This window comes from Haemaphysalis longicornis, unplaced genomic scaffold (assembly GCF_048455015.1).
Source record: "Haemaphysalis longicornis isolate Haplotype H1 unplaced genomic scaffold, Haemaphysalis longicornis Haplotype H1 scaffold_4, whole genome shotgun sequence".
NCBI classification, from domain to species: domain Eukaryota; kingdom Metazoa; phylum Arthropoda; class Arachnida; order Ixodida; family Ixodidae; genus Haemaphysalis; species Haemaphysalis longicornis.
In genome coordinates, this window is record NW_027526361.1 from 176,422,323 (window position 1) to 176,435,419 (window position 13,097).

The 13,097-nt window shown below is 48.3% G+C and overlaps 1 protein-coding gene across 5 annotated transcripts in view; it reads right to left on the minus strand.

Moving 5' to 3' along the window:
- LOC144179522 (uncharacterized) overlaps window positions 1–13,097 on the minus strand; it is an 87,206-nt gene that overhangs the window by 57,555 nt on the left and 16,554 nt on the right. For all 5 annotated transcript variants that reach the window (XM_077707911.1, XM_077707912.1, XM_077707908.1 and 2 more), the window contains 3 exons: window positions 7,223–7,252; window positions 6,994–7,139; window positions 3,931–4,111 (listed from right to left, as the gene is read on the minus strand). In XM_077707911.1, the coding sequence (XP_077564037.1) occupies window positions 3,931–4,111; window positions 6,994–7,139; window positions 7,223–7,252 (357 nt within the window). The remainder of the gene's footprint in view (window positions 1–3,930; window positions 4,112–6,993; window positions 7,140–7,222; window positions 7,253–13,097) is intronic.

Sequence of the window (13,097 nt, forward strand, 5' to 3'; positions counted from 1 at the left end):
ATAAGCAACCTGGCGAAATAGGCCGCTCTATAGTGTCACTAGATAAGCTGACACTAGGCCCCTCATTTCAATGCTTACTACAAGGCCACCCATCAAAATTGCGAATGCGGCCCGAAAGAAGTGAAGCTCAGAGCCAAGCTCTGCAGAAAACAAACCGCTTCATTCTTGCCCGCCCTCCCCCCCCCCCCCCCCCCCCCCCCCCCCCCAGATCCCACAAACTGCACTCCCCTAGTGCTGGTAGTTGGCCACACAACTGCTCCCTACAGCAGTGGTCAGCAGTTGTGACCACTGCACCGACAATTATTGCCAATCACAAGAACACTGCTCAGTCAGCAGGTTTTGCTAAACACTCCTCGAAACCTGTTCCATGGCTCCAGAACTGCCTCTTTCCATTTTTCTTCCTTGCTTTCCAGCCCAATCGAAATGACAAAAGCTTGTCTTTTTTTTTTTGGGGGGGGGGGGGGGGGGGGGGGGGGGCATTTTAGGACTGTTCAAAGCAAGTTGGCCTGTACATTTGGAATGCGTGGAACATTACACTTGGAACCCAAGCAACGCAGCTAAATGAACTTGGCGCTAACTAAATTTGTCTAATACAGTAGAATCTCGATGATACGATTCTGGGTGATACGAATTTCGGGATGATACGAATTTCTGAAAAGTCCCGGCAAAATTGCATTGTTCGCAATGGGAAAAATTTCGGCTGTTACGAACGGACCTGCGCGGCCCGGCGGATGATACGAACGAACCGGCGAGGCGCCCGACTTCCGAACAAGCAAGTGACGGCTCTCTCTCCCCATCTGTCACTCTTCTTTCTCCAGAAACAGCCAGGCTGTTGTTTTCTGCTCGCGAAAACGCGCCCCGCACGCCCAATGCGCGCCACGAAACCTCTCGCACGCTGCGCGCGCCGCGGCCGGCGGCGGCAACATGGCGGCGGCTTCGGCCGCGAAGTGGCACGGCCGCTTGAGCGACTGCTTCTAGCCGCTCTTTAAAATGCCACTCAAGGCAGACACGAAGTTTCTTGCGCAGTAAAGGAGCTGATAACGTTGGCGAAAACGGCACTATAAAACACCATCCGCGACGCTAGTGAAAGCGCCCATAAAATATCTGCCGGAGTGCTAAGCCTAAACATCTCGGGCGGAGCCAGTGGGCTGTCTTGAGCGTTTCGCAAGTCGTCAGCGTCTTTTTCTGACCGAGGTAGGAGATACCGCGGGCGCGAAATCGTCAATGCGGCCGTGAAAATACAGCACGCGCAGAGCCGAGGCGTGTGAATCGCGTGCAAAAACGCACCATGCGGTTCACGCTTGACTCTTGCGGCGTGTAGCGAGCTTGGACACCGGGAGTGAGGAGACAAGCGCGAAGCTAGGCGAAGCACTACGCGCTCCAGAAAGGACTGCTTTGTGACATGGGGGTTTAAAAAAAGCAGAAAAATTACGGATTTGTTCACGCGAAAGCCAGAAAAGAAATAAACGAAAATTTTTTTCAGCGCTCAATTTTTTGGTCTGTGTTGGTTCATACGAATTTCGGATGATACGAATATTTTTCGCGGTCCCGCAAGATTCGTATCATCGAGATTCTACTGTACATAGCCTGCTTTCTCACGGCCCCCTTGTGGTCCACTCCACCGGCAGAGAAATCAAAAAAGCGTAACCTTTTAAACACAGTTGCGCTAATGCTCGAGAGGCTAAGATTGCCGCATCAACTCTGCTTTAGCTATTCCTTCAGTTACTGCGCAAGAGGCATCAGAGATTGCTTTCAGTGACCATAAAGCGGTGCACGCACAAACAAAATAAGTAACAGCACAACAACTGCAACACAATGTGGTCTGGAAAATCAAGCTCCTCCAATGCAGCTTGACTACACCCCACCTTCCATGAAAAAAAAAAGGGGGGGGGCAGAATGGGGTTGCTTAGGTGCAAAGATTGCTTAGCAAATCAGAGTACCAAGTTTAAAAAAGGCCGTGAAGAGAAAATACGGCTCTGTTCAATTTGACAGAACTAGCTTTGGTAGGAGGCTCACTCAGGACAGTTACAGCCGCAAAAGATGCTTTTTAGCCGAAAAAGGAAGAACAAAAAAAATATTGAAAAACTTCCCGCTAGAGTAGACAAGATCGCGTACCATATTTTCACGCATATAACCCGCACCAAAAATGCGAAAATTGCGGTAGCAAAGTAGGGATGCAGATAATACGCGGGGTTTTTCCTTCAGGCAGCTTCACGGCAATGCGAGTTGTGCCGTGAAGCTCCTATGCAGCGGCCCTGACTAAGCCTTCCATGGTAGCGATTGCGCGAAACATACCCGGACAACGAAGACAACGCAAGAACGAGCACACTCTAACAGCTGAGCTTTACACTTTTTCTGTCTACATAGTATGCGATGTGTTGCTTGAGCGGTAGCTGTGGTGCAGCCTTTCCTGTGCGGGCAATGCGCGCAGATTTTTTTTTTCTTTTCCGGCAATCTCAAAGTGGGGGTGCGGACAATATGCAGGGTTATACGCATGAAAATACAGTAATATGGGCCAGCGCTAAAAACAGTTATCAGTGTGTAATCTGCCACTTAGCATTGATGCGAGGGATCAGATGGAAAAAGAGGCCCCACTACAATTGCCCGTCACGTTTCTTGGCGGTGTGGCTTAGGACGGTGGCTTCCAGTTGCACAAACAGGATTCTGTGATGCCATACAGAAATCGCCCGGAAGTGGCCAGGGAGCTGTCCACTGGTTCACATGCCTTCCTCGATACCTCCATTATTTGTCTCAAGTTTGGAATAAAATTAGAATCGTTGTTGTCCCCTTGCACATCTTCTGGCCCACGCCGAATCAAATCGACAGTATACTATCGACGCTTTGAAGTTCACGTTGTGACGTTTTGCCGTTCGAATTCGGCACTTTCCGAGTGAGTGAGTTAGTAAGTGAAAAGACGTTATTTGATCATCCGGCGGATGACTATCCTAGTCCCACGAGGAGAGGGTCATCGCGATGCGCGCTCCAAAAGCTGGCACCATCTACTGAGGGGTAGAAACACTTACATACTCTTTGTTTTTTTGGGGTTGCTTTTGCGCTCAGATTTTTTAAATCACCACCGGTGTCATGTGACGGGCGCTCGGGTGATAGGAAAATGGTGTCAACACAGCGCACTATGGTGCTGCGGAAACACCGCGTTTTTAGTGACTTCGATGATTTTACACAAGACCTTTTGAATTGCACTAGACGCACAGACTCCGAGGACACCGGTTTGTTATCGGATTTTAGCACCGAAAGCAACAATGCACTAAACCTACCAAGAACCTGACACTCTCTGTTTAACACAAGCCCCACGAAATGCAAAAGTACCGAAACTGCAAATTGTGGTACGAACAAATAGAGAGAAAAAAAAAACAAAAAACAGTGGAATAGAAAACCAATGTTTGCATGTGGGCCAAGCTGTGCTTTGCAGAAGTGCTTTGCAGTGGCACAAAACCCACCAGTACTAACTTTTTTTTTTTTTGTAAGTCAAGACATTTCACAGTTAAGCCATCTTACAGGCATTTGATATCTGCAGGAGTTTTGCACTCATAGTATGTGTACACAATGTATATCTCATTTTTTGAATTCTTTTTTTTTCTGTGGGGCAATACCAACATTTTTCCTTATTGTTTTGCGTTTGTCCCAAAACTTTTCTGTACGATTTATTTTTTCTTTTTCTTTTTCAAATTACCAGCGCAAAGTAAATTTTTTTCACGATTAATAGAGCAAAGGAAATTTACTCTTTTACAATTCGATACCATACACTTATATGTTGCGTATTTTTTCGACCGGGAAAGAATTGTTTGCTGCACTACCAAAAATCACTGCTTTTTCCCAAGGGCGGGAGATTGTCAAAACAGGCAAAAGCACACTTTCTTCATCCACACAGCACCTTTTCAAGGCAAGGTTTCCTCCCCAAGGGCCTCTCACCTGGCGTCCCGTTTGCGCTCCTTGTGCGAAGAGGACTTCTTGCTGCTCGAGCGATGCTTCCGGTGCTTGCGGTGCTTGCGCTCGGGCGAACCTTTCGCCCCCTCCTCCCCCTCCCCCTCCCCCTCCTTCTTCTGGCCCTCCTCACTGCTGGCCGCACTCCCAGACCGCTTGCGCTTCTTCTCTGCACACAAACACACACGGACACGCACGTGCACTCAGACGGCAGCGAGGAAACAATTGAGACAAGAGCGCAGAGACAACCCGTTTCGGCAATGTGCATGTCCTGCGTTTTACAGGAAATCTCTAAACAAAACTAGCGGAAATAATTTTTATCTGGCCCTAAGCTCTCTGAAATCTGAAAGACGGCACTGTGTTGCATTCAAACATGACACAACCCTTCGTGCGCAAACAGCTTGAGTTCTGTTTTTAATGCGTGGTTCAAAAAACTGCCTAACCTAATAAAAAAATTGACCGCACTTTATCATTGTTTCAGCTGGGGTCAAGTTTTTAAATGTCTTGTCATCTTTTCATTTCAAATAAATCTTTTCATCTCGTGTACAGCTAACAGCATGCTACCGCACGGCCCACTGCCGTGGTTGCCAGCCTTCGTGTTGGCAGCATGCATAAGGAAGGTGGATCTAAGCTCTAAAAGTAGCACTTTCAAAGGTTCTAGGTCCCCGTCACGGAAACCGTTACAGTTTACGGTGTTTTAAATCAGGCCCTCTCACTTGGGGTAGAGAGTGTATGCTCCACAAAAATAGGCTGCCTGTCCCTTAAAGGGGCACTGACACAAAATTTCGAAGGCGAGATAACTTCGGGGATAGATTGGTGGGAACACATATACATCATCTGCAAAATATCAGCGGCGAATACAGCCTAGAACATATTTAAAATCAATTTTGAAGTGTGCGAAACGCAACCGAGCAGCCAGCAGAGGACCACGCGCAATTGTAAATAAACAACATCCAAACACGTCACGAGTTTGTGTTTGCCGCTTCCGCACTACCGGCGTTTTTTGCCGGCTCGCCTGGCTCGCCGCTCCAATCGGAGGGCCGGAGGGCGGAGCTTCTGCTCTCGAGAACGAACGACCCGATCGTTGGCGGCGGAGGCGCCGTGATTTCGTCAGCTAATCGGGCAGCTGGCCGCGACCAAAGTTCTACAGCGATTCCAGGCACTCTGTTTCTATTACTGTTTATTACCATTGGATGCGCAAACGCGCCGGAGGCACGAAAAGCCCACTGAGCTAGCCGCACGGTCGCTGTGCAGGCGGCGGCCACGGCCGCGAAGTGGCCCAGGCCGGCGAAGGTAGCTCGAATGATAGCTTGTTACCGCTGCACGAAATTGTCCCCAAGTCCCGACCATGGTGGCTTACATGAGAAAGGAGTTAATGATGCGATGGCTGGTTGCATTAAAAATTGTCATCTGCACCGATTACGAGAGCGGCACTCGAATATCCGCCGCAGTGCTGAGCCGAACACATCTGTAGGCGGACCTGTAGGCAGACCGGCCGGCTGCTCCCAGCGCGCGCCTTGCCACCCACCGTCTCGAGCGTCGCGCGTCGTTCTTTAGCCGCGGTAGCATTTGCACTCGCAGCGCCTGCGTCACATCCACGGTCGCTTTTTAATTAAGCGCCTCACGAGATCAGTACGTGGGGGCATTCGCAGAAACTGCCGTCGATGCGGATTCGACAGTGCTATGGCGGCTCTGCTCTGTGATATCCCTCCGACGGTCACGTGGTCAGCTTTGTTCACACAAAATCCACAAAATCCATCGTTTCGCGGCACTCGCTGAAACCGAAACTGCGACTGGCCGCATTGAAAATGCCTCTAATTAAACAACCGTCGCACGCTGAAGCAAATGAGGTTTCTACAGGTTATAAGTAGGTCACTAGCTACTTATCGCAACAAAAAAAACAAGATGCAAAATTTTTGTGTCAGTGCCCCTTTAATAAACTCCCACACACTGCTGTGTGGGCCAGAGGCTGAGCAAGGTTGTCCGAGGGTCGCAGACAACCAATTTTTGTGGAGTGTACGTCATCTGGCTCGTATGAAAGCCACCATTCTATACACTGGCGTAACCGTAAATAAGTTCTAAATAAACAGGCGGAAATGATTTTAATCTCGCACTAAAATTTCCCAAGTCTGGAAGGTGGCGACACGTAGTGTCTAAACGTCACTTCGCAGGAACTAAATTTTCCCAAGACAGAGACACAAGAAACAGAACGTGCCCCCAAAAGACATTTCTATCCCAGTCCCGCTGTGATGACACTTCTCATTATCTGCCTCTCCCAAAGCCAGGAGCTGGATAACCTCTTGCTATTATTACGCCCACACGTACATGACTGGCAGCCCACTCAGCGAAGGCAAGTGGTGACTGCACATAAATCCGGACAAGTGTAACAAAATTTACGGGTCCAATACGAACCAGCCTACTTTTGGCACGAATGCGGCCAAGCAGCAAGAGATGAAGCTAGTTCTACAAGTGGAGTTTGTCTACAATCAAAGAATTTTTTAGAAATCTGGAATTTTCGAATCAATACACGGTAATCCCGTTAGAAGCTTCAAAAGCAACTTCTTTTTGTACCCACACAACAAAAGAGTTGGCTATGAGCTGACCAGGGGCAGTATTCCCATGTTTTGTCCCTTTTGTGTCCCTTTCAAAAGTGTCCCCTTTGAGCGAGCCCTCATTGGCTAAAAGCGAACACCCGGATGTGACATCATGCAAGCACGGTGGAGCTATGAGCCGTGGCTACTCGGAGCAGACGATTTGGAGCTGACGATTTTTCGTCGCCTTATTGTTGGATCGCTCGCGGAACAATAAACACATAAAAGATACTCTGATACGGTTTCAGTTCTTTAAAATGCGTTTGCAAGAACAGTTACGGTATTTGAATCAAAGGCCCACTGCTTAACCAAAAGTACGTCACGATGAAAGGGACGCAAAAGGGACGTTTTCAAAAGGGACAGTTACGAGAATACCGCCCCTGTGCGTGTAGTGGAAGCAGTGGTGCTCTCCCCTGTAGTTCCTTTCCTGCCAGCTGAGCAGCCTCCCCCCTGTGCTCACCCTTGTGCTTGCGCTTGAGCACGAGCTCGCCGCAGTTGGACACCCAGACGGGCTGCAGAGGCACGCTGTTGCCGTCCACGGGCTGGTTCTCCACCTGGACCACCACCTCCTCGCCCTTGATCACCTGCCCGAACACCACGTGCACCCTGCACGACGGGGAGAGAGGGAGGGTGGCTCTCTCTCTCTCCCGCACACCACCACCGCGCTCCCGGGAGAGACCGGTACTCACCCGTCCAGGTGGGGCGTCGGCTGCGTCGTGCTGGGGACATGAAAAAGGGAGGAGAACGGGGAACCTCCGTCAGGCAAGGGAACAGACAAGTTCACTCTACTCTCTCAGAGCACACAACGCGGCCCATTTGCAAAACAGAAAACCCCTCGGGGCCACTGGCACACATGCACGGCTGCAGCTATGCACTGGACTGTTTCCACTCAAAGTTGAAGACTCAGTGCGCTTGCTTCGTACGCCCTGTTTCTTTCTTTAAAGGAGCCCTGAAATACATGGGTGCTCGCATTTGCAGGTAAATCAATGCACTAGTAATCCCCTCCTTTGAGAATTTCGTTAAACCGATGAGTATTAGCAGAGCTATCACAGATCAAAACACCACATTTTAGCCCCCGCCGCAATTTACCCCCATTTTGTCCATCTCCTCGCACTGTGCGAGCGTGAGGGCCCATGATGCCTCGCTTCTGGGTGACGTCTGCAAGGACATTGAGTACCAGGCGTCGTCAGCTACAGGAAAACTTCGTCACAAGAGACACTCAAGGGAACCAAAAAACATCTCTCTTGTATGCAATGTTACTAACATGGCAAACATAGAAAAACCAACCAAACCACTTTCATTCAAATGTCTCTTATAACCAACTGTCTCTTCTAACAGTGTCTCTTGTAACACTGTACTGCGATATTCTGCGCCACAGCATTGCTCTGTTTTTTTTATCATTTTGCTTATGAATCCTGCACTCCACTCATGGCTGGAACAGCTGATAGAAGGAATGGGGCAGCACTTTCACGCTTCCAGAGTAAGCCAAAAGATTACGCGAAAAGAGAACCGCCCTATCACCACTTGTTCGTGAGGACATATCTTGGTAGTCTGAAATATGTGAGCAACGACGAAAGAATCGCCTCCAAATTTGTTAGTGCGAGCACGTGCATGCGCTTCGAACCAAAGTCGGTTTTACACTGTTTAATTAATTTGCCGCTCGTTCGCACCCATGTCGAGCTTGGTCGTGTCGTGGTGACGACAAGCACGCATATACACGGGCAGTTGTAGTATTCCTTTCCGTTATGCCTATCAGTTCTAGAGGTTTATAACAGTAACAAAAATGCAGCCAAAGGGTTGCACGGCACAGGGACTTTTTTTAGAGTGCGCGGTGCATTCCATTTGCCCCTCCGTCTTCCCTTACTTTGCGGGAAACTTCTATGCGACCCTGTATTTATCGACTACTGGACGAGTACACCGTAACAGATATTACGAGTGGTCTCGGAAAAGTAGTGCGAGCTTTGGGGCCGTGCTATGCAGATGATAGCACAAAACACTTATTCCCCCCTCGCTTTTTATCCTGATGGCCTAGAGGCCCTTTTCTCGCTATAAGGGCCATTCATTCAGTTTTTTACATGCTCAGTGCTGCCAATTGCAATATGTGGAGGGTTTGGTGGCCAGCGGCAGACCTATATTACCCTACCAAGCCCCTCACCAAGCCTACCTTGTATCTTGTTCAAGTGGATGGGAGGAAACTATGCTTACTCTATATACTCTCTGGGTGTGTTCAGATAAGGACAGCCAAGGTGGTGTCATGGCCATTTTTTGTTTCGAACGAAACTTTTACGGTGCATAGAATATTGTATTCTCACCAAGGACCTGACAGTATCTTAGCGAGAAACACCATAGTTGGTGAACTAAAAAAAAATATTAGGACGCGACTGGGCAAAGCCACTTCTCAGTGTGCCCGGTGTGGCAACATTGGTGGCCCATAAAACAAAAAGGAAAATTTTCTAAATATTCATATTCTCTACACGAAATATTTGCAAACTTTTCTGCTGAATCCGGCGAAATTGACTTCTTCGTAACTATATTTCTTCAGAAAATATTTCCCAAAATTAGTCGGAAAAGCAATGTCGTTCAAAAATGACACTTTTTAATTTTTTTTTTGTTTTTACCCATCGACTCAAAATCCAAGCTCTCAATTTTTTTACCTAGTTTACCGAGGGCAGGCGAACATTTTGTAGCCTTCTCATAACTGTAGGAAAGAAACTTTTCAAAATGACGCTATGTGAATTACGCAGAAAAATGCAAATCTCTGAAAAAGAGCCAACTTTCGACGTCATTTAAAAAAAATCATGTCTCTCAATTTTCTTGAAATTTTCTCAAATTGTGTCTCAATGAATGAATATTCTGAAGCAGTAAAAATGTATTGCATTATTTTTGTTTTAATTTGGGAAAATGAAGTCATATCCGACACGAGTTTTTGCCCGATTTCTAGGGAATGGCAGCGTGCAACGAACTCAGGCAAATAAATGGGACTGTTCTTACAACTTTACAAAATATATAATGGGAATGAAAAAGAAAACCGGTCTCTATATTCATAATTAGCCATATTTCAACTTGTTAATTGCGGCATTTATAAACCATATATTCTTTGTATACGCGCTGACTCAACAGTTCCTATATCTCAAATTCACTACGGCAATAAAACATCGCTATTTTTTTCATAAATTTCTATCGTCTTGCTTCTGCTCTGTCAGAAACCCATATTTTACATTTGTGATCTTGCATAATCACACCTAATATAAAGTTTGCCCTATTACAAGCAAGTAACCACGCTGCAGATAGTGAGGTGCGGCAGGCAGTCGTCGTAGTCACGGTGTATTTTCGTTTTTTTGCTGCCTGTTAAGTTCTAATTTTAAAGACAAGCTTTTTCAATTATCCACCATTCAGGCTGCCGAGATTTATAAAATAATTTGCTTTTTTAAATCTTGATTTGTGTCCTCCGAAAGTGATGAAAGAGAGGCAAATTTTATACTACTGCAAAACTTTTTACTTTTACATCTATAGGATCACTAAACAATAAAACAAAGGTGCAGCTTACTCTTATAAAGGCCTTTGAAAGTGTCCACAAGCTCTGGTCACAACCGTCGCTGCCATTCTGAGTCCGCATTGCGTGCTGTGTACATGCACATGTGGAATTGCTACCCTAACCACAAGCATATCTACACTGATGGATCGGTGACGGCCACATCATCTGCTGTCGGAATCTGGGTTCCATCAACGCGCACCACAATTGCGGCCAGGTTAAGCCACAAAACAACGTCGACGACCTCATAACTTGCTGCCTTGCGCTCCGCTTTGCAGTACATTCTTGGGCAAGAAGCTTCTGTGTGGGTGATTTTCACAGATTCACGGGCGGCGCTACAGCAACTAGCATCATTCCCGCGCGAGCAACTGGCCCACGAAATACACACTCTGCATACACAAGCTGCCAGAATGCTTCACGAGGTAGTGTTACAGTGGCTACCTGGACATTGTGGGGTGAATGGGAATGTGGTGGCCGACGAAACAGCTTGCGCGGCCCACACCCAATCTAGTGTCATCATCCCGATTCCTTTCTCTAGACGTGACGCCGCGACACTTGCGTACTCCGTGGCGCGGCAGTCACAACTCTCCACATGGACGGACGGGACAAAAAATTATCAGCCACTATACAGAATCGATCCCGCCTGCACTTTTCGAATGCCGTGTGGCCTGGGAAAGCGCGACGAAGCAGTCGTTCACCGCATTCGCCTCAACGTCGCTTTTACCAGCCACTACCTGCACAAGACGCGCCGGGTTGCCTCCCCTCACTGTCAAGTATGCAGTGTCCGTGAGGACATAGAACATGTTCTGTGTGTGTGTCCCCGTTATGACACCCCGCGGCTAACCTGGAAGACAACTTTGGGACTGCGTGCTGATGCACCATTGAAGCTTTCTGACGCCATTGGTCCTTGGCACTCAACTGCCGCGGCAACACGGAGTACACGGGCTTTGGTGTCATTTCTCCGTGACTCCGGCCTGAACGAAACTCTGTGAATGTGTGCCTTAACTTCACTCCGGTTTGTGCGCCGTGTGCGTGATCCTGCATTTGTCAGTTTGTGTGCTTATTTGCTTTTGTAGTGTCTGTGTGAGTTTTTGTATTTTCGTTTCCCTTCACTTTCGCACATCTCATGTTCATGTGGAGTAGCAAGCCAAGCTCGCTGCCAGGCTGACTTCTCTTCATTCATTAAAGGCATTCCTCCTCCTCCTCAAATTTCCTTCATGTGATTTCACACTCTTCCACATGTGAGAAGACTGGATGCCAGGAACCGGTTTGACATTCTTCCAGTCCTCCTTCTTCATCTCTCTGAATGTGGCAAGTTCGCTGTCGTCCAAATGCATCATGACGACATTTTTCACTTTTCCTGCAAGCGTGTCCACGAACTGCTTTGCGCTTTGTATGGCTTCATCGGCCGCTGAGCGCAAATTCTGCGCCGTAGCTTGGTGCTTCACAAGGCCACCCACGCCGTCACACGCATTTTTGCCATGTCCAGTTGCGGAGAAAATCCACTTCATCTCCCTACATTCACTGTTCTGCATCTCGTGGAACTGGTATTTGTTTTTAAAATGGGCGGCAGCACCATCACTTACATATGTAAGCATAGCGTATATTGGTGCGTTGTCTTCGAGATGCTGCTTGATTTTGGCGAGGGCCAAGCATGCATGGGCAGAGTCATGACTAAGGTCGTCGCAGATGCAGTGGCGGTCCCAAGGGGGGGGCAAAGGGGGCGGTCGCCCCCCCCCCCCCCCTAAAGAGGTCCTCAGTTTCTTATTTTTAGTTTTTTTAAGCATTCTACTTGCGCGAAGTTAAATCCCTGCGGGTTGCACCGCATACGCGCACACGCCTGCATGGTTATCACCACCTCCGCAGAATTGGCGCAAGGAGGGGAGCGATTCTTTATTCGCCTCGCCCCCTCTCCCCCCCCCCCAAAAAAAATCGCCCCCCCCCCCCAAAAAAAAAAATCGCCCCCCCCCCCCCCCCCCAAAACCGATCTCTGGGACCGCTACTGCGCAGATGATGGCATAATTTCTCGTCGTCTTTCTCGAGGTTACAACACAAGTGAATACATTTATTTGCCTCTTGCGCCAGTGGTAACCTTGTACTTCGTCTGGCAGCACAATCGTCCAGTTCTCGGCAAAATCAAAGTGTAGCACTACCGCGCTCCTTTCACAGTTCTGTTTCGCATCACGTATTGCTCTGGCCTGCACACATCTCGTGAAGTTGTGCGGCACCCATTTTTCGGTCAACCTTTGTAGCTCTTCAATGAATATTGGAGCGGTCATTGTTTTTTTAATAAGCTCACCCGAGTTCCAGGAAGCCATGACCACCTCCTCTTCAAAGTCAACATGGAGCTTATCCAAGGTCAAGTTTTCCGCTTTCGGGCAGCGTTCACAATCTCCAAGAAAGCACGTGGCTGTAGGCTGCGGACATGTGTAAAGATCCAGCATGGTTTCGCTTGAGAACGAATGTCCACTTGCATTTTGGAGGGCTACTAGGGCCAGGTGAAAGTTGGCACAATATATGCACACACATACCTGGCGGTATGGAGCGCACTTCACCCATTTAGGACGCAGAGAAATGAACTTTGTAATCCCAACTCCGGAGGTAGTGTGAGCGTGCTTGTAGATACAGTAAGCTTCTCGCAGGGACCGTGTCATGAAGCGCTTAGGAGTCCATTGTTGCTCACCGTCGATTAGCACGCACCACATCCTTTTTGTTCGGGCTTTGCCTTGAGCAGTCCAGTTCATCAGTGGTGTAGTAAGAAATCACTGTACGGATGTCTTCTTCACTCACTCTGTGTCTACTGTAGGCCTCCACGGTAGACCACACGCCTTCAGAATTTGCGAGTTTTTTTGCCTTCTTGATGATGTGCCTAGTCGCCTCTGGGATTACCCTTTGCACTTCTTTTGCGGTCATGGCGGGTGGTAGCAAAGTCAGCAAGCGGCACCGCTCCTGAAAGGAGGTGCATCTGACATACGCCTGGCGCATGTTGCCTTTCCAGCTGTCACAGTCGCTGCAGCTTTCGTGCGTCATTG